The following is an 18,289-nucleotide window of genomic DNA, read 5'->3' on the forward strand; positions in this document are numbered from 1 at the left end:
AACCACATTCACATCTGAGTACAGATGTAGTTCTCTTTGCACCGTGGAATTGAATATGATAACTTTATACAAAGAATTACCCTGAAGAATACCCAAAAAAAACTCATAAAAACCTCTCTGTCTTTAGGTATGGATTAATATTGTGCTAGTTTCTTGAGCTAGATTTATAAGGCATGTAACAGCGTATCATTGTTTTATGGCCCCTAAAATGTATTGCTTTTTACCTCAGAATTTGTGCGGGAGATGGGAGAGAGGTGAGGATGGGAGACAAGGCTCCCTCTCTGCTTGAGTGCAGGACATTTCATGTATGTTTTTTGACTGCTTGCAGGACGGCCAGCTAATTGAGTGCCGCTGCTGCTATGGGGAATTTCCATTTGAGGAGCTGACGCAGTGTGCAGATGCTCACTTGTTCTGCAAAGAATGTCTCATCAGATATGCCCAAGAGGCAGTCTTTGGATCTGGAAAGGTAAGAATTGTGTAATATGTCCCATGTATGTAGGACACATTCCTGGAGTCTGAGGAGACTATGTTGATAGATAAGTGTAAGTGCCTCTTTCAGGGTAAGGTGGAATTCTGTTGGTACACTTATGTGTGCATTACCTGATTTGCGTGATTATGTTGATTCTCTAAGCACAGCAGATTTCTTCCCACGGAATGGTAGAATTCTTCCATGCCCCCATGCCTAGCCCAAAAGGAACACCCATTTCACTCATCATCTTATTCATAATCAAGGTGAAGGTTAACTCAAAGAGAGAAAACCTTGCAGCCTATTGGGTTAAATATATATTAAATGAACATAACTTTATACTAGATCATATTTTTCCCTCCAAAGTCAGTGTCTCTGGACACCAGCATAACAGAGTATGGCAGTTTTACATTGTTTTATACCACTAAGTTTATGGTATTTTGTTCCAGCAGCTATAGAAAACCAACACAGTGATTAAGAAGATGACTTTTTTTGGGAGGCTGAGGCAGGTTGATCACTTGAGTTCAGGAGTTCAAGGCCAGCCTGGCCAACATGCAAAACCTTGTTTCTACTAAAAATAAATTAGCCAGGCAAGGTGTTGTACACCTATAATCCCAGCTCCTTAGGTGGTTGAGGCACAAGAATCACTTGAACCCGGGAGGCAGAGACTGCGGTGAGCCAAGATGGCACCACTGCATTCCAGCCTGGGTGACAGAGAGAGACTCTGTCTCCAAAAGAAAAAAAAAGAAGATGGCCTTTTGGTGCAGTGGCTTACACCTGTAATCCCAGCTCTTTGGGAGGCCCAGGAGGGCAGATCACTTGAGCCCAGGAGTTGAGACCAGCCTAGGGAACACGCTGAAATCCCGTCTCTACAAAAAAATACAAAAATTACCTTGGCATGGTGGTGTGCACATCTGTAGTGTAGCTACTCAGGAGGCTGAGATGGGAGCCACTACATTCCAACCTGGGCAACAGAGTTAAGACCCCATCTCAAAAAGCTGAGGGCCTTTTTACATCCCCAGCCATACATAAGACACATTGACATTTGTCTGACTAGGTATGCTGAGAACTTACCATAAAATGCCTATCTTAGGTCTAATAATGAGACAAATCAAATTGAGAGGCATTCTACAAACTTACTGGCCAGTACTTTTCAAAAGTGTCAGAGCTGTAAAAGACCAAGAAATACTGAGAAACTCAAGTTAGAAAAGACTGGTGAGAAATGATGATTAGATGCCTTGTGGGATCCTGGGCTAGAAGAAAAGACATTAGTGGAAAAACTCATCCCATTAATGGTATCAAGCCACTGTCAACTTCCTGGTTTTGACATAAGATGTTAACATTAGGGGCCAGGAGCAGTGGCTCACACCTGTAATCCCAGCACTTTGGGAGGCTAAGGTGGGCGGATCACGAGGTCAGCAGTTCGAGACCAGTCTGACCAACCTGGTGAAACCCCATCTCTGCTAAATATACAGAAATTAGCCAGGTGTGATAGCAGGCATCTGTAATCCCAGCTACTGGGGAGGCAGGATAACTGCCTGAACTCCGGAAACAGAGGTTGGAGTGAGGTGGATTGCACCACTGCACTCCAGCCTGGGTAATAGAGCAAGACTCTGTCTAGGGAAAAATAAGAAAAAAAAAGATGTTAACATTAAGGTAGGTAGATGAGGAGGATACAGGAACTCTGTACTATTTTTGTGACTTTTTATAAGTTTAACATTATTTCAAAATAAAGTTTCTGGCTGAGCACAGTGGCTCATGCCTGTAGTCCCAGCACTTTGGGAGGCCAAGGTGGCTAGATCACAGGATCAGGAGTTCAAGACTAGCCTGGCCAAGTTGGTGAAACCCCATATCAAGTAAAAATACATAAATTAGCCTGGCACAGTGGCGCACACCTGTAGTTTCAGCTACTTGGGAGACTGAGGCAGGAGAATTGCTTGAATCTGGGAGGCAGAGGTTGCAGTGAGCTAAGATCACGCCACTGCACTCCAACCTGGGTGACAGGGCAGGACTCAGTTCTCAAAAAATTAAAGTTTTTGTTTTTTTCAAAGAGCATGACCTTTGGAGTCAAGTAGCATGTGTTGGACCATGCCCACCCTGACCATACCAGCTCTGTGATCTTGAGCAAATTAAATTCCTTATGCCTGTTTCTTCCTCTGAAAAATGGAAATAATCATAGCATTGTTTTGAAAGCTAAATGAGGTGATGGATTTAAAGAACTTATTCTTTGACACATGGTAAATGCTTCATTTTTACTAGTTATTTTTCACTGTTGTTTTTTTCAGTTTGTTTTCTTTGGTGTCTGTCTTTCGTGGGAAGCATTTCTTATGTCTGACGCTTTTTATTCATGTTACAGAGCTGTTTGAAAGCTGTGTGAGTAGTGGGGCTTATAAACCAGTGAGTTTGACTCTAGGTGCCTAGGAGCCAGTTAGCTTTTATGTTACGAACCTGAATGACCCTTCAGTCTCTTCCCTGTGGTAGTTCAGTCTGCCTCCTGCATAGTGGGTGTGGGCCTGTTTTCCCACATTCTGGAACTAAGTGGGAGGAAGGAGCTGGAGAATTGTCTGTTCATTTTGCAGACTTCATTTCAGGCTCTGACTTCAGGCCACCCTTCAGCTCTGCTTTCCTCTGTGACTGGTTCCCAGGCCAGAGCCTTGTGGTCCAGTTGCTCAGGAAATGTTCTTCCTTTCTCTCAGAGTCTGCCAATTCCTTCTGAAGCGGGTAGGAACTAGAGGCTTCACCCATCTTCCTGTTGTCAGCTTATTACGTTGTCTCTACCCCTCCCACCACTCAGCTCTGCCTTCCAGAAGGTCTCCAGCTTTCTAGTATCTGTAGAGGGGAACAACTGCTCCCCAACATCTCCTTTTTAGACGCTAAGTTGTGAACTTCTCTGTCTGGTCTGCTAAGTCATTTACCCTTCCTCCACTTTCCATCTTTATGGATTGTGATTTGGGCTGATAGAGGCCATCTAGTGATATCAAAGATGTACTGGATTTTTGTTTCATGGTTTCCTTGATTTAAGTGTGATTTCTCAGAGAAGAGCAGGCAAAGATATCTTTGTTCTGCTTGCTGTCTCAGGATCTGTGTTTTTACCACTGATGCTTTTTATTTTTCTATAAATGGCATTGATTTTTTTTCTTTGCTTGTTCACCCTATTCTAGTCGGAGCTCAGCTGCATGGAAGGCAGCTGCACGTGTTCGTTCCCAACTAGTGAGCTGGAGAAGGTGCTCCCCCAGACCATCCTGTATAAGTATTATGAGCGAAAAGCTGAGGAGGAGGTTGCAGCAGCCTACGCTGACGAGCTCGTCAGGTTGGTTCTCAGGCAGAGTGTGCCATCTGCCAACCCTTCCCCAATGTGAAAACTACCTGGGCACTTGCATCAGATGATGAGAATTGTGTGTGTCTTCCAGGTTTCTTGGTATTTCTTGCTGAGAAATAAGATTATCAGTAATATTTTTTTAATTTTTTACACCTCAAAACCATTGAGTAACCAGTAATTCTATAAATGGAAAAATGTGCAGCTCAAACTTACTTTTTTTTTTTTGAGACAGAGTCTCATTCTGTTGCCCAGTCTGGAGTGCAGTGGTATGATCTCAGCTCACTACAACCTCTGCCTCCTAGGTGCAGACTCATGCCTCAGCCTCCCATAGCCTGGATTACAGGCATGCGCCACCACATCCGGCTAATTTTTGAATTTTTAGTAGAGGCGGTTTCACCATGTTGGCCAGGCTGGTCTCAAACCCCTGACCTTGATCCGCCCACCTCAGCCTTCCTAAGTGCTGGGGCTACAGATGTGAGCCACCATGCCTGGCCTGCAGCTCAAACTTCTGTCTACATATCTTGGCACCCCCTAATCTTCTGGCCCATAGATATAATCATGGTGCCCTGGGCTAGAGGGAAATTTGTATATGCAAAGAGTTTTCATTAATGTTGGGCCTTGTTTATTGAGTGGTTTGTACTGAGTTAGGACTTTGAGTGGTGCTTATGTTTCCTGATAAAAACCAGCACAAAGAAGAGGCTCAGTCTGTGTTTTAAGGAAAACTAAGGAATGTAAAAGGGATGTGAATGTCCAGCTCAAAACTCCCATCTTCATATGAACAGCCATTTGGAGCTGGAACCAAATCAGGCTTTAATGTTTGAAGTAATGTCACTTGTGCTGTTCTGACTCTAGGTGCCCCTCCTGTAGCTTTCCTGCTCTGTTGGACAGTGACGTGAAGAGGTTCAGCTGTCCTAATCCTCGCTGCCGAAAGGTAGGGAGGCAAATTTTTTTCTAGGTGTATATTGAATTATGGTGTTATGGGCTGCCCTGATAACCCAAATATCTGCTGTTTATCTGACTGCTGATGTATAAGGATTTGAGTGCTTTCCTTTTCATAAGCAAATGAAGATGTATACTTTGTAAGTAACGGTTGACATGGTTACTGAGATGATGGGAGCCACTCGTGGCACTCCAGTTACAAAGCTGTGGATTCCTGTTTCGTATCTCTTATAAGGACAGATGCTATAATGTAAAGTGGAAGTGTTTAGTTTTGTTCCCCACTGTGTCAACATTTTTCTTGCTCTTTTCGCTACCTGTGCTCAAATACCCCTACTCCCCCCCCACACACACACACACCTACCCCTTTTGCCGTTTTCAATGTCCAAGCAACACTTCTTTGATTAAAGAACTGGGCATCTTAGTGGCATCTCCATCACATCTGGTAGGTTATTTATTTGACTGTTTCTTCTCATAAGAACTGACAATATCAGGTAAGAACAGAGCTATCTAGGCACATTACTGTTACAGGTCTTTCTTCCCTTTAACTTGGCTCCCACTCTGTGAACTAAGAATGTCTTAAAATTTGTCAACTATTTAGAAGCCACTTAGAGTTTTTAGTGAATATTAACATCCACCTAGACAAATATGTTTTAAGCCATTTTTCTAAAATTACATGATTAGAGTTGAACAATGCAATAGCTTTGCCTTGAGGAGAGTAAAAAAATTAACGTAGAGACTAGAAAAGGAAGAAGAAACTAAACTAATAAATCAAAGCTTTAATTTCTTTTTTTTCAGCATTAATATTTCTAGCCATTTTGTATGTTCACACCCCAGGCTGTTGCTATAACAGTTATCCCAACAGTCACTGGTATCTTTCAACTCTAAGAAAGCAGAATGCTAGGCTGTCCCTTGTATGCTTCCAGTGGGTCGGCTACTGGACTGCCTGGGGAGGTGATGCCTATGCTAGGACACAGCGGATAAGGGGGAAGTTGCCAAAGGATGGAAAGGGTAGAGGTGGAGTGGAGATGGAGAAATGTTCTCGGCCCCAGGAGTGGCAGCAGCATGGATGCTTACTGGTGCTAGCAGTGTCAAGGAGGCTTATAAGCTGGGTAGGGGCAGGCTCATGCAGAGTCTTGAATGCTCTCTCCTGAGGTGGGGAGAGGTAAAATATCATAAGAGTCTACTTGGCTATCGAGTAGTCCAGGTGAGAAATGTACAGTACTGCGTGGCTACTTAGGTCTTCATGATTTGCTTAGAAGGAGCTGTGAACTACATTTTCTGGTAAGGTTTCAAATAAGATGGCAGATATTTGGACAAGTGAAAGTGCTTATGTACAATTAGGAGGGCCAAAGAAGAGAAGAGACCATTATTCTCTGAAGAATTTTTTTTTTTTTCCCTGAAATAGGGTGTCACACCGTCACCCAGATTGGAGTATAATGGCACAGTATCAGCTTACTGCAACCTCCACCTTCTGGGTTCAAGCAATTCTCCTGCTTCAGCCTTCCAAGTAGCTGGGATCAAAGGCATGTGCCACCACACCTAGCTAATTTTTATATTTTTAGTAGAGACGAGATTTCACCATGTTGGCCAGGCTGGTCCTGAACTCCTGACCTCAAATGATCTGCCCACCTCAGCCTCCCAAAGTGCTAGGATTACAGGCATGAGCCACCATGCCTGGCCTGAAGACATTTAAAAGCAGCCTGCATTCCTTGCCCGGTGGCTCACGCCTGTAATCCTAGCACTTTAAGAGGCTGAGGCAGGAGGCTCTCTTGAGACCAGGAGTTCAAGACCAGCCTGAGCAACATAGTGAGACTCTAGCTCTACAAAAAAAAATTTTTTTAACTCAGCTGGGCATGGTGGTGTGTGCACATAGTCCTAGCTACCTGAGAGACTGAGGCAGGAGAATTGCTCGAGCCCAGGAGGTTGAGGTTGCAGTGAGCCATGATTGTGCCACTGCAGTCCAGCCTGGGTGACTGAGTAAGACCCTGTCTTTAAAAGAAAAGATTAAAAATAAAAGCCTGAGGGCACACATGAGTCTGGAACAGCATCTAGTGAGTGTTATAAGAGTGTCAACTTGGAGTGTTGGTGGGAGCTTGCCAGGGGCCCTTAGGATCCCAGATAGGAACACCACACATATTGTCATTTCTATCTGTGGGAGGAATATACATGCCCCGCTGAACTTGGAGGTGGCCGTGTAGCTTCTTTTGGCCCATGAAACGTAACTAAATAGATCACTTGCAGAAAAAGCCATAAAGGCATGTGGTAGGGAGTAATGTCAAAATGACAGACCCTCCTTTTCCCATAGAAATACCAGTTCAACAACAGTGTAAGGACCATTTCTCTCTGTGGGAAATTTAGAAACCAGTTGCATCAAAGGCTGAAGAATTTGTGATGCTGGCTCTCCTGAGTTCCTCCCCTTGGCACAGCACCATATATATGATTGGGAGGAAACTCCCAACTCCTGGCGTCTCCCTGCGAAGGGAAAAGAAGACTGGAACTTACATCTAATATTCTGACCTTTCAGGAGGGTACTCAAGGAACTGGTTTCTGTCTTGTCTCACAGGAAAGGGCACCAGTTGGGGGCCACTGAGGACAAATGGGATGGTGGAACTAGTACATACTAACTCCTTATTGCCCTCTCCCAGCTCAGCGCAGAACAAGCGGAAGAAAATTCCCATCTCTCTGCTTCTCTCAGGAGGGAAGGAGTTGGAGCGTGAGTCCAGCATTCTAGGTTTTCTGGAGCCCGCCCAAGACTCTGGTTTCCGTCTCACTTGATGGAGCAGTGCTGGGACCTGGTATGGTCTAAGTCCCTGGGGGCTGCTGAGAACAAGAGAAAGCTGGACAGCTTGTACTGCTCCAGAGGACCCCATGGTACAGTAGGCAGAGTCCAGTGCACCTCGAAGGCTGCTTCTTGGGTCCAGAGGAAGGGAAGAGTAGAGCATGTGTCCAGCTTTTAGGCTTCTCAAGGGGCTGCCTGAGGGACTGGCATCTGTCTCACCCAATTCAGTGCTGGCAGAACCCAACCTACTCTAGATGTCTGGGAGCTGCTGAGGCCAAAAAAAAAAAAAAAAAAAAAGCCTGAGCACTTACATTGGCCTATAGTTTAGCAAAATCTTCTTGCACAAAGCCTATTTTAGAATAAAGTATGAGTATCTCATGTAATTTGTTGAATACTATACTGAAAGTGAAAAAGAATTATTGTATGGGTGCTTGAATTACAGTTTCTACCGAATGTATATCACTTTCACACCACAGTGAACTCAAAATAATAAGTTAAAGCATTGTAAGTTGGAGACCATCTGTATGTGCACCCAACATCAGTGCATCCAAATATGTGAAGCAAATACTGGTATCTGAAGGGGAAAATACCAACATAAAAATAGTAAGAGATTACAAAACCTCATTTTCAATCATTGTTAGCATCACCAGACAGTTTAGTAAGGAAACTGCTGACTTGAACAACACTATAGGCCTAACAAACACAAAAAACATTCTAGCCAATAGGAACAGAAAACACTTTTTCTCTTCTAGTGCACATGGAACATTTTCAGAATAGAGAATATTAAATCATAATACAAGTCTTAACAAATTTAAGATCAAAATCATATTAAGTATCATTTCCAGCCACAAGGGAATGAACTTAGAAATCACAAACAGCAAGAAAATTCACAGGAAGAATGAACTTAGAAATCACAAACAGCAAGAAAATTCACAAAATAAGAGAATAAAGAACACTCTGTTCGGGCATGGTGGCTCCCGCCTGGAATCCCAGCACTATGGGAGGCCGAGGCGGGCGGGTCACCTGAAGTCAGGAGTTCCAGACCAGCCTGGCCAACATGGGGAAACTATCTCTCTACTAAAAATACAATAATTAGCTGGGTCTAGTTGTGTATGCCTATAATCCCAGCTACTTGGGAGGCTGAGGCAGGAGAATCACTTGAACCCAGGAAGCAGAGATTGCAGTGAGCCAAGATTGTGCCACTGCACTCCAGCCCGGGCAACACAGTGAGACTGTCTCAAATACATAGACACACACACACACACACACACACGTGAGACTGTCTCAAAGAAAAGTTTTTTTTCACTAAGATCAGGAGCAAGGTAAGGATACCCACTTTCACCACTTGGGTGCTACATAACACTGGAAGCTCTAGCTAGAGCAATTGGCAGGAAAAAGCAAAAGCATACATATCCATGCGTTTCACAGATAACATGATCTTACACGCACAAAAAATTGTTAGAACTAATAAATTCAGCAAAGGTACAGGATACAAAATCTGCATATAAAAGCAAGTTGCATTTCTATACACTAGCAAACACTCCAAAAAAGAGAAATTTAGAAAATCTAATTTATAGTCCATCTTAAAAAGAATACTTAGAAACAGCCAAGGAGTGGAGAAAGACTCACACATGGAAAATTACAAAAAATTGCTGAAATAATTAAGATATAAATAAATGGAAAGACATCCCTAAAATGCATGTGGAACCACAAAGGATCCCAAATAGCCTAGACAGTCTTGAGTAAGAAGATCAAAGCTGGAGGCCTCATGCTTCCTGACTTCAAAACATATTATAAAGCTACAGTAACAGAAACAGGCAGATATGTAGACCAATGGAACATAATACAGTCCTCAAAAGTAAATCCACACATTTATGATCAGCTGATCAACAAGGGTGCAAAGAATGCACACTGGCAGAAAAGGTAGTCTCTGATTAATGGTGCTTGGTAAACCAAATACCCACATGCAAAAAAATGAAATTAGATCCTCATACCATATCTTATATGTACCATAACACAAAAATCAACTCTTTAAATGGATTAAAGACTAAGACTTAAGTGTAAGACCTGAAACTATGAAAACTAGAAGAAAACATAGGTGGAAAGCTTCATGACATCGATCTTGGCAATGGTTTCCTGCGTATGATACCAAAAACAAGGTGACAAAAGCAAAAATTAGGCAAGTGAGACTACTAAGACGCTTTCAGCCAAGAAACCATCAACAAAGTGAAAAGGCCCCTATGGAAAGGAATTGAAATACTTTGAGAAAGGATCTCAGAGAGCATGTTCCCGTGTTCTTTGCAGCGTTGTTCATGGTAGCCACAAGATGGAAATAACTTACATGTTTGTCAACAGATGAATGGTTAAAATATGGTATACTATGCAGCCTTTGAAAAGAAGGAAATCCTGGCACATACCAGAACACAGATGAACCTTGAGGACGTTGTGCTCAATGCAATTAGTCAGTCACAGAAGGACAAATACTACACGATTCCACTTAAACGCAGGATCTAAAGTAATCAGACTCATAGAAGCACAAAGTAGAACCATGGGTGCCAAAGGCTGGATGAAAGCGAAGTTGGAAGTCACCATGCAGTAGGGAGTTTCGGTCATGCAAGATGAAGTTGTTTAGAGACCAGCTGTACAACAGTCTGCTAATAGTTAATGACACTGTACACTTAAAAATGTGTTAATTGGGTGGATTTTGTGTTATGTGTTTTTACCACAGTGTTTTTTTAAAGGGCATATAGGCATATAGTTTGTTTTCTTTTCCCTCTACCAAAAGGGATATGCAACATGAGTGAGAACAAAGTCTCTCTTTTGAGCTACTGAGGTTTGAGTTTGTTTTAGCAGCATAACCTAGCGTATCTTGACAGATAAAGCTTATAAGGACCATAACTGACGATGGAGGTGGAGAACAGGAACAGATTTGAGAGGTAGAGAGTTAGAAGGTGATGTGCTGCATGTGAAGGTGGGGAGAAGACCAGAGGACTCACAGGCTTGTCTTGTGTTGGGCCACTATGTAGTTGATGATGCTGTTTGCAAAATTGGAAATGGAATCAAAAAGATTGAGAAGATTGTTTTGGACATGTTGAGCTTTTAGGGGAGACAGCCAGAGTGTACGTGTTTTCACAATGCCTGGCACTTAATAAGATCTGTGACCCTAGATCAGTGACTAGGATCAGTAACACAGGGAGAGACCTAGGCTGGAAAAAGATTTTGGAGTCTGAAATGAGCAGCAAAGGGAGCAAAGAGGTGGAGGCAAGGTGCCCATCAGGGAGATTATTAGCTTAGAAATGTTAGGCCACTAAGTTCAAAGTATGTGTTTTCATTTATTCGCATCTTTTTATGCCCCTGAGCAACATTTTGCAGTGAAGAGAATGTCTTATGATTACATGATCGATTACAGTATGCTTCAGAACTTGACTTTGACCTACAGATAATAGCATTCACATTTTCGTTTCTAATGTTAAGGTAAGAATTGTAGGTGTTGGCCCATCATGGAAAATAAAGTGAAAACTGTTACTGCATGGGGACCTGAGGCAGTGAGTGACAGCCTGGTGGAGCTGGCTCAGTGACCCATCAGTGGAATGAGAGAAATCCCCACCTTGTCCTATGGGTGGGAAAGGAGAGCTTATGCCTAAATGTTGTCCTTATTTGAGGGCAGTGGAACGAGTTGCCACTAGGTGGCACTAACGCTCCATGAGGAAAGGGTTTTTCTCTTGGGGGTTTCAAAAGTATGTGTCAGCAAAACACTGTTTTGTAAGCAGAATTGACACAGTTCTTTCAGGCTCAGTACTAAAGCAAACCGCTACATGCATTTAGACTTTAACATCTAAAATGTCCATGTCAGTAGCACATATGCATATGCTTTTACCTTTCTCAATTGTGCAAGTTCTCCTTATGCCATTCTTTCTAGCAAGATGGCTAAAGCAGTCGCTAATCCTTGAGGATTCCCAATGTTTAAGAAATGAGCAACAAGCTAATTTTGACCCGTGTGAGACTAAGGACACCTGCTTTCTCATTGCAGTGTCTTTGCCAGTAATATAAATTCCAGTTGGCTTTTCAGGAACTTGTAGCTCTTGAAGTGAGTCGTTTATATTAATGCGCTATCTGGAGGAGGACTTGAATGCCTGGAATCATTCCCCTGGAATCCCTGAAGAACAAGACATATATCTTTGATGAAATGGAGAGAGTCTTTGTTTCATTGATGTGATGGAATGCTTTTGTCAAGGCTCTCAGCTCCCTTGTGTGTTGTCAGATAAAGAATTCATTAGTTTGTTTTCCAGCGTGCTGCTTTTAGGAATGAATTGGGTATATTTGATGTGGAACTGAAGAGTGTTACATAAAAGAAGATTTGAAAGTGATGCTTCTGGTATATGTGTTCTTAGGGTCAGAAGTTTCACTGTTGAGTCTTTTCTGCCTTGCTACAGCCATAACTTTGCTTTATAAATGCAGAGGTTATGTAAGCCAAGCTTTCCGGAAACTTAGCGCCACGAGGTGGAGGTTTAGGCACACTCACAAAGCAAGTGCTAAGGATGAGAGACCATCAGGTGGTGAGAGTTTAATCAGAGTAACTGAAGAGCAGCATCTGGTGTAGAGTCTTTTCATAGAAACTGCAAATGTGTGTGTGATTGTGTAACCACTCATCTTTTCCCAATGTCACTTGTATTTATTTTATTTATTTATTTATTTTATTTAGCTGACCTGCCAGCTCTCTACCCTGCTTATCTTTTTCTGCCCTTTCCAGGCCCCATCCTGTTCTTTGTAGCATTTGTTGTTAACTTTACAGCCGTGAAATACAACCAAAATTCACATCTGCAGTGAACCAGTTTGTTGGTTAAAAAACAGGCATCTGCAGCCGCCTACAGTAGCTGCATGGCTGCGTGAAGAGAATGTAAATGAGCATGCACCAGCTATCAGTGCCAGGGCCGCTCCAGCTGTGATGGCGGGTGGTTGGCACTTATTAACAGCAGTCTAATTTGGGGCCCAGCCAGTCAGCTGACTCCGGTGCTGAGCACAGACCTTCACATTTATCAAGAGATGAATGAAGCTTGGGCCGCTTGTTCCTACTATCAGGGAAGACCTTTATTCAGGAAGTAGCATTGACAAGAACCAAATGTCTGGGTAACAAAAAGATTTTTTTTTTTTTTTTTTTTTTTTTGAGGCCGTTTTACTCATGTTACCCAGGCTGGAGTGCAATGGCCCGATCTCGGCTCACCGCAACCTCCGCCTCTTGGGTTCAGGCAATTCTCCTGCCTCAGCCTCCTGAGTAGCTGGGATTACAGGCACGCACCACCATGCCCAGCTAATGTTTTTGTAGTTTTAGTAGAGATGGGGTTTCACCATGTTGACCAGGATGGTCTTGATCTCTTGACCTCATGATCCACCCACCTCGGCCTCCCAAAGTGCTAGGATTACAGGCTTGAGCCACTGCGCCCGGCCAACAAAAAGATTTTTAAGCCCACAAAGAGGACTCATTTACTGGAGTGGAAGTCCATGCTGCATAATGTGAGTCAAATGTGAAGGAAGGTGGTGTGAGATTTCCTCATTGTGGAATGTGACCCGCCCTTGCTCCTCCAAGGTGAGTCACTTCCTTCAGAGCCCAGCATGGGTCCCTCTGAAGAGCTTCAAATTCAGGCCACAGAAGGATGCTCTCTTATGGGTATATCTTATAGGGTGCCTGGCAGAGCTCTCAGCTCACATTGGTCCCCACAGCAGCCCTACAAAGTAGATACTAGCTTAAAAGTCAGGTAATGGTAAATGGCAGAGCCAAGAACCCAAAGGGAAGCCTCCCTGCCCCGAAGCAGCCTCAGAGTGGGTCACAGACACCATCTCTGTGAGCCCCCTTCTGTCAAGCACTGAGCAAGGCTGGCATCACAGCAAGGAGGCTTCAGGATTTTAACTCTGCTTGTGTCTGAGTATTTTTGTCACTTTTCACTTTTTAAAATTCCTTATTGTGAACAGCATAGTGAATCTGTTCATCACAGGTTTCTTGATCCTGGGAAGATTTTGGTTAATGAAGGCTTCAGGATTTTTTTCTTTTTTTTTAGATGGAGTCTTGTTCTGTCACCCAGGCTGGAGTGCAGTGGCACGATTGCAGCTCATTGCAATCTCTGCCTCCCAGGTTCAAGCTATTCTCCTGCCTCAGCCTCCTGACTAGCTCGGACTACAGGCATGCCACCACACCCGGGTAATTTTTATGTTAGTAGAGACAAGGTTTCACCATATTGGCCAGGCTGGTCTTGAGCTCCTGACCTCATGCTCTGCCTGCCTCGGCCTCCCAAAGTGCTGGGATTACAGGTGTGAGCCACTGTGCCCGGCCAGAGGCTTCAGGATTTTAACTATGCTTGTGTCTGAGTATTTTTGTCAGTTTTCACTTTTTAAAATTTCTCATTGTAAACAGCATAGTGAATCTGTTCATCACAGACTTCTTGATCCTGGGAAGATTTTGGTTCATTACACATACAAGCACATCCTCTTCCCTTATCTGCTATTGAAGCACAGTAAACACAGGGTAGATGTGTTTGTGTGAATTATTAAAAAAAAAAAAAGAAAATAATAAAAGGCAAATGTTGCTTGCCTCTCTTCCCACCCTGCCTTCCCATTAAGAGTCAAATACCATGCTTGCTGTTGTTTCAGTGATTATTCAGAAGGAGAGAGCTGACAACCCAAAATAGGGAAAGGTAAAAATACATATGCATTAAGCTGAAATGCCAGTATGAATAAACATTTTGTTTTTGTTTCTGCTTGGTCCTACAGAAATAGTTTTCCCCCCTGCATTTTAGCTCCTTTATCCCTCATGTCAGACGCTGATAGTAGAAGCACCTGCTTCTCCCCTTGGCCTACCTTGGAGGAGCCTGGGGGCTCTGAGCGGACATAGGCCATGCTGCCATCCTTACTCCCTCTGTAGGGCTGCTGCAGCCCCTCAGGTTTCTCCCCCCAAAACTCACACAGGCAATTGCTGACACGCCCCCGCAGCAGGTGGTAGACCCCACACCCACCTGCATTTCAGAACCAAAGAAGTCTAGAGTCATTGTGGGCTCTGAGGACCCGACAGTGACCTGGGGCCTCAGATGTTGCCAACCTCCCTGATCCCTAGCAAATGGGCCTGACTCTTCCTTGTCCCAGACAACATCCTGGTGCTGCCTTCTGGTCGTGAGCTGCCTTCATTTGTTAGTGTTTCCTCCTCAGGAGACCAGTCATATGAAGAGGCATTGTGTTTCTCCTTTGTCGGCATTGTTTGGAACACGTCTTTTTGCTGGGCTTTCATAGTATGTTGTCTGTTTCAAGAGTTATTTTGAAGCCCTTACGTGAGAAGTGTTCATTGATGTACAGCTCTACACAGTACTGGGTGCGGTGAGGCCATTGAATGGCAGTGAAATGCATGGCTGTGGCTGCATCACAGTGAGGGGAACCGTATAGCTCAGTGGTTAATATAAAGGTTTTTGACATTAAACCCACTTATGCTTTAATCCTAGCTCTCTGCTCGCTAGCTTTGTGACCTAGGTGAATACTTGATCTCCCCAAGCCACATTTCCTTTCCCTGTACAATGAGAATGGTTGCATCTACCTTGTAGAGCTTTTGTGCAAAACCAATAGAAACAGCATGGGTGAAGTGCCAAGTTCAGTGCCTGGCACTTTGTGTCACGAAGTAGTAGCCACCCAGTGAGGACAGTGTGTGCAGATGTGTGGACTTAGGTGATGAATGGAGATCCTAGAAAGGAGGAACTGCCTCCAGTTTTGTGAACCTGCTGCCACAAGAGCATGGAGTTCCCCTAAAGTGGGGCAGGTGGAAAATCCCATAGAGGAGCAGAAGATGACTCATCACTCACCAATCAGCTCATTTCCACCAGCTCCCCAGTGTTCTGCCATGTAAAGGGGATAGATTTTTCCAGCTGATTTTTTTTGCTGACCAGTACATTCTATAAGAAATGATAGCTCTCCTTTAGTCCATGTTGTTCAAGTTCCACATTGTTCAAGTTCAGAGAAAGGCCCTATGCAATCTGGAGAAAGCCATGTGCTAGAGGAGGCTGTCGTGGGTTTGCTCCCACTTGCTGTTGCCAGAACAAGACAGAGAGTTGTCTGCACTCTGTCCACAGCATTGCTCTGCTCCTCCTCTGAGGTTTTGTGTTGATTCTTATCCCTACCCAGAAGGGTTGAAATCTCAGGGATGACATTCAAAAGAAATGAGTATAGGAAGGGCCAAGAAACAAAGACAGTGATTGCTGTGCTAGAGAACTTTGAATTCGTCAAAATGTGGAGATGGAAATCCAGGATTTATCTTCATGGTGCATTGGGCATGGTTTTTTTGTCCTCCTAGGAGGGCACTGGTCATCCTGCCGACCCACAGCAGCAGGCAGGCTTGGAAGCCGGGGCTGTGCACCTTGTACCGTCCTTGTAGTGGAAGGACATACCTACTTGTCTCTTTGTTGTTGTTTTTGGTCTCTGAAAGTAGTCACGCAAAAAGATTCTCTGTGGATTTTTAACAAGTTTGTATGGGTACTTTATTAAAATAAAGTGACTCTTTTCACGTGATTTTGTGTACTAGTTAGTCATTGTTTCTCAGGCTTGTCACAGCCTGTGGGGATCGGAAGCTTGGAGTGGCTCTCTTTCTAGAAACCACGCATCACCTATTTAGTTCCTTTGAATATTTTACTAAAATAATTTAATGACTTTTTTCTGTGCCTGTGGTGTCATCAAAGGAGAGTTGCATGTTAGAAATTTCACATTAAAAATCCCTCAAGAATTGATACCTACAAAATATCTTTTTATAAAAAATATTTTACCTTGTTTTTGTCATTACACTGATTGTGTGTTGTGAGACGTCAGCATCCTGATTTGTTTTAATGATCTCATTGTGATGTCCTTGAGAACAGGCTGTGTGTAAGTACACGCGTGCGACTTGTGGTGTGTGCTGAAGTGCAGAGTGATAGTGTTCCCTCTTTGCATTCTCAGCACAGAGCTCTGCAGGGTTTCCAGCCTTCCAGGTAGAGGAGAAATTGTTGCTATGGTAATACCACAAGCATGAAAACACCCTCTGTCCCCGTGGGTGTCTGTGTCAGGGCAGGGAATGTGGAAAAGGGAAACAGTAGCAAAGAGGAGTGTTCAGCACCTAAGCTGAAGCTGCTGTTGTGTGGAATTTCTTGTGTTTATTCTTGAATTCAAGGTCAGATTCCAGTTGCAATGTGGTAGCCAAGAACGTAAAAGGCCTTTTATTCCTCAGTGTCTTCCCTGACTTTGAGACAAAGATAAAGAATACAGAGGGTCTGTGTGTCACATCTCCAGTCCCCAGAGGCCACATGGCCTTCCCACAGACCACAGTTAGAAAACGTGTCTGTATCTGTGGCCACTACATCACTGCAAATGGAATCATCCACCCAGCCCCGGAAACTCTGCTGCCCTTCATGTCCAGTAACAGGCTAAGGCAGCAGTCCCTGCCATCTCTCCTTAAACTAAATAACAGTTCATGCTCTGTGTCTTTACAACATGCTAATGTCTCCTGAGAAGATGGACTCCAAATATCCTTAGTAACGTAGAGCATCGATGAGAAACAAAATCCCATCTGCTGAAGTTGTGGGTGAAGAACACAACAAAAAGTGAGTGTGCAATTCCGTCAGGACATCAGGATCAATATGGGAAGAATAGCTTGAGCAGGGCGTGTGGCATCATAGTTAAAACAGGGTGAGGTCTAGGTATTTGCTAATAAAATTCTTCCTGGGTTTTAGGGGCTTTTTACTCTATACTAGTCAAAGTCACACATCTGGTAAGTGACAGCATCAGGAGTCAAATCTAGGATTTCTCATTGTTATTTGTGTTTTTAGGTGTGATTCTGGTATGTTGCATTAGTTTCAAGAGTCTTTATCTTTTGCAGATACAAACAAATATTTATAAATGAAATTATTTGTAATCTGGGATTTGCTTCAAAATTATACTGAAGGAGTGGGGGATGAGTGAACAAGTAGGGTATAGATAAGCTAGGTTTGGCCATGAGTTTATCATTATTAAACAGGATGATGGGTGCATAGGGTTCATTAGATTCTCTGCTTTTGTGTATGTTTAAAATTTTCTACAATAAAAAGTTAGTTTAAAAAAAAAAACAAATCAAAAACTCTAGCTCTGTCCAGTGTTAGCTTTATCTGTGCTCTCACTGTTTTGGTTTGCTTTGCTGCTTTCCAGTTTACTCTTGGAGACTGGAAAGATCCTTATTCAAATGTTCTGTTTTGTGGCTTGTTTACTTGTTTTCAATGATGAGAAAACATGTAACATAACAGGAAAATGTCAACAGCTTTTTGTGGGAAGGCTAAAGGGCTTTTCATCCTAGAGGAGGGAAGGCTTCCTGTGTAGTTTCTTTGTACAAGATTCTTCTATTTAAGTGGTAGGCACCTGATGTTTTCCAGCTTCTCTGGGAAAACAGACTTAAACCTGAAGAATCTAAGAGGCCAGCCAGCACGGTGGCCCACGCCTATAATCCCAGCGCTTTGGGAGAATGAGGCAGGAGGATCGCTTAAGGCCGTGAATTCAAGACCAGCCTAAGCAACAAAGCATGACCTTGTTTCTACACAAAATAGAAAAATAATTAGGCATGGTGTTATGCATCTGTAGTCCCAGCTACTCGGGAAGCTGAGATGGGAGGACCACTTGAGCCCAGGAGATCGAGGCTACCATGAACCATGATCGTGCCACGGCACTCCCACATACATACATGTGTGTGTGTGTATCTATGTATGTGTGAATATATATATATATATATATATATGTATGTATGTATATATAAAAGAATCTA

At 43.3% G+C, this 18,289-nt stretch overlaps 1 protein-coding gene and 1 long non-coding RNA gene across 2 annotated transcripts; both read left to right on the top strand.

Moving 5' to 3' along the window:
* Window positions 1–19: 19 nt before the first annotated feature.
* Window positions 20–5,081, top strand: LOC116546665 (E3 ubiquitin-protein ligase RNF216-like). Its single transcript, XM_032272857.1, has 3 exons — window positions 20–466; window positions 3,628–3,776; window positions 4,638–5,081. Exons 1-3 carry the CDS (start codon window positions 308–310, stop codon window positions 4,738–4,740), a joined length of 411 nt encoding a protein of 136 aa, XP_032128748.1. The 5' UTR covers window positions 20–307; the 3' UTR covers window positions 4,741–5,081.
* A 7,876-nt stretch (window positions 5,082–12,957) lies between these two features.
* LOC116546664 lies at window positions 12,958–17,785 on the top strand. The gene is made up of 2 exons (XR_004266804.1): window positions 12,958–13,493; window positions 13,933–17,785. It is a non-coding gene; the product is annotated as an uncharacterized LOC116546664 (long non-coding RNA).
* Window positions 17,786–18,289: the final 504 nt, after the last annotated feature.

This window comes from Sapajus apella, unplaced genomic scaffold, assembly GCF_009761245.1.
Source record: "Sapajus apella isolate SASKATOON/1434 unplaced genomic scaffold, GSC_monkey_1.0 scaffold1202, whole genome shotgun sequence".
NCBI classification, from domain to species: domain Eukaryota; kingdom Metazoa; phylum Chordata; class Mammalia; order Primates; family Cebidae; genus Sapajus; species Sapajus apella.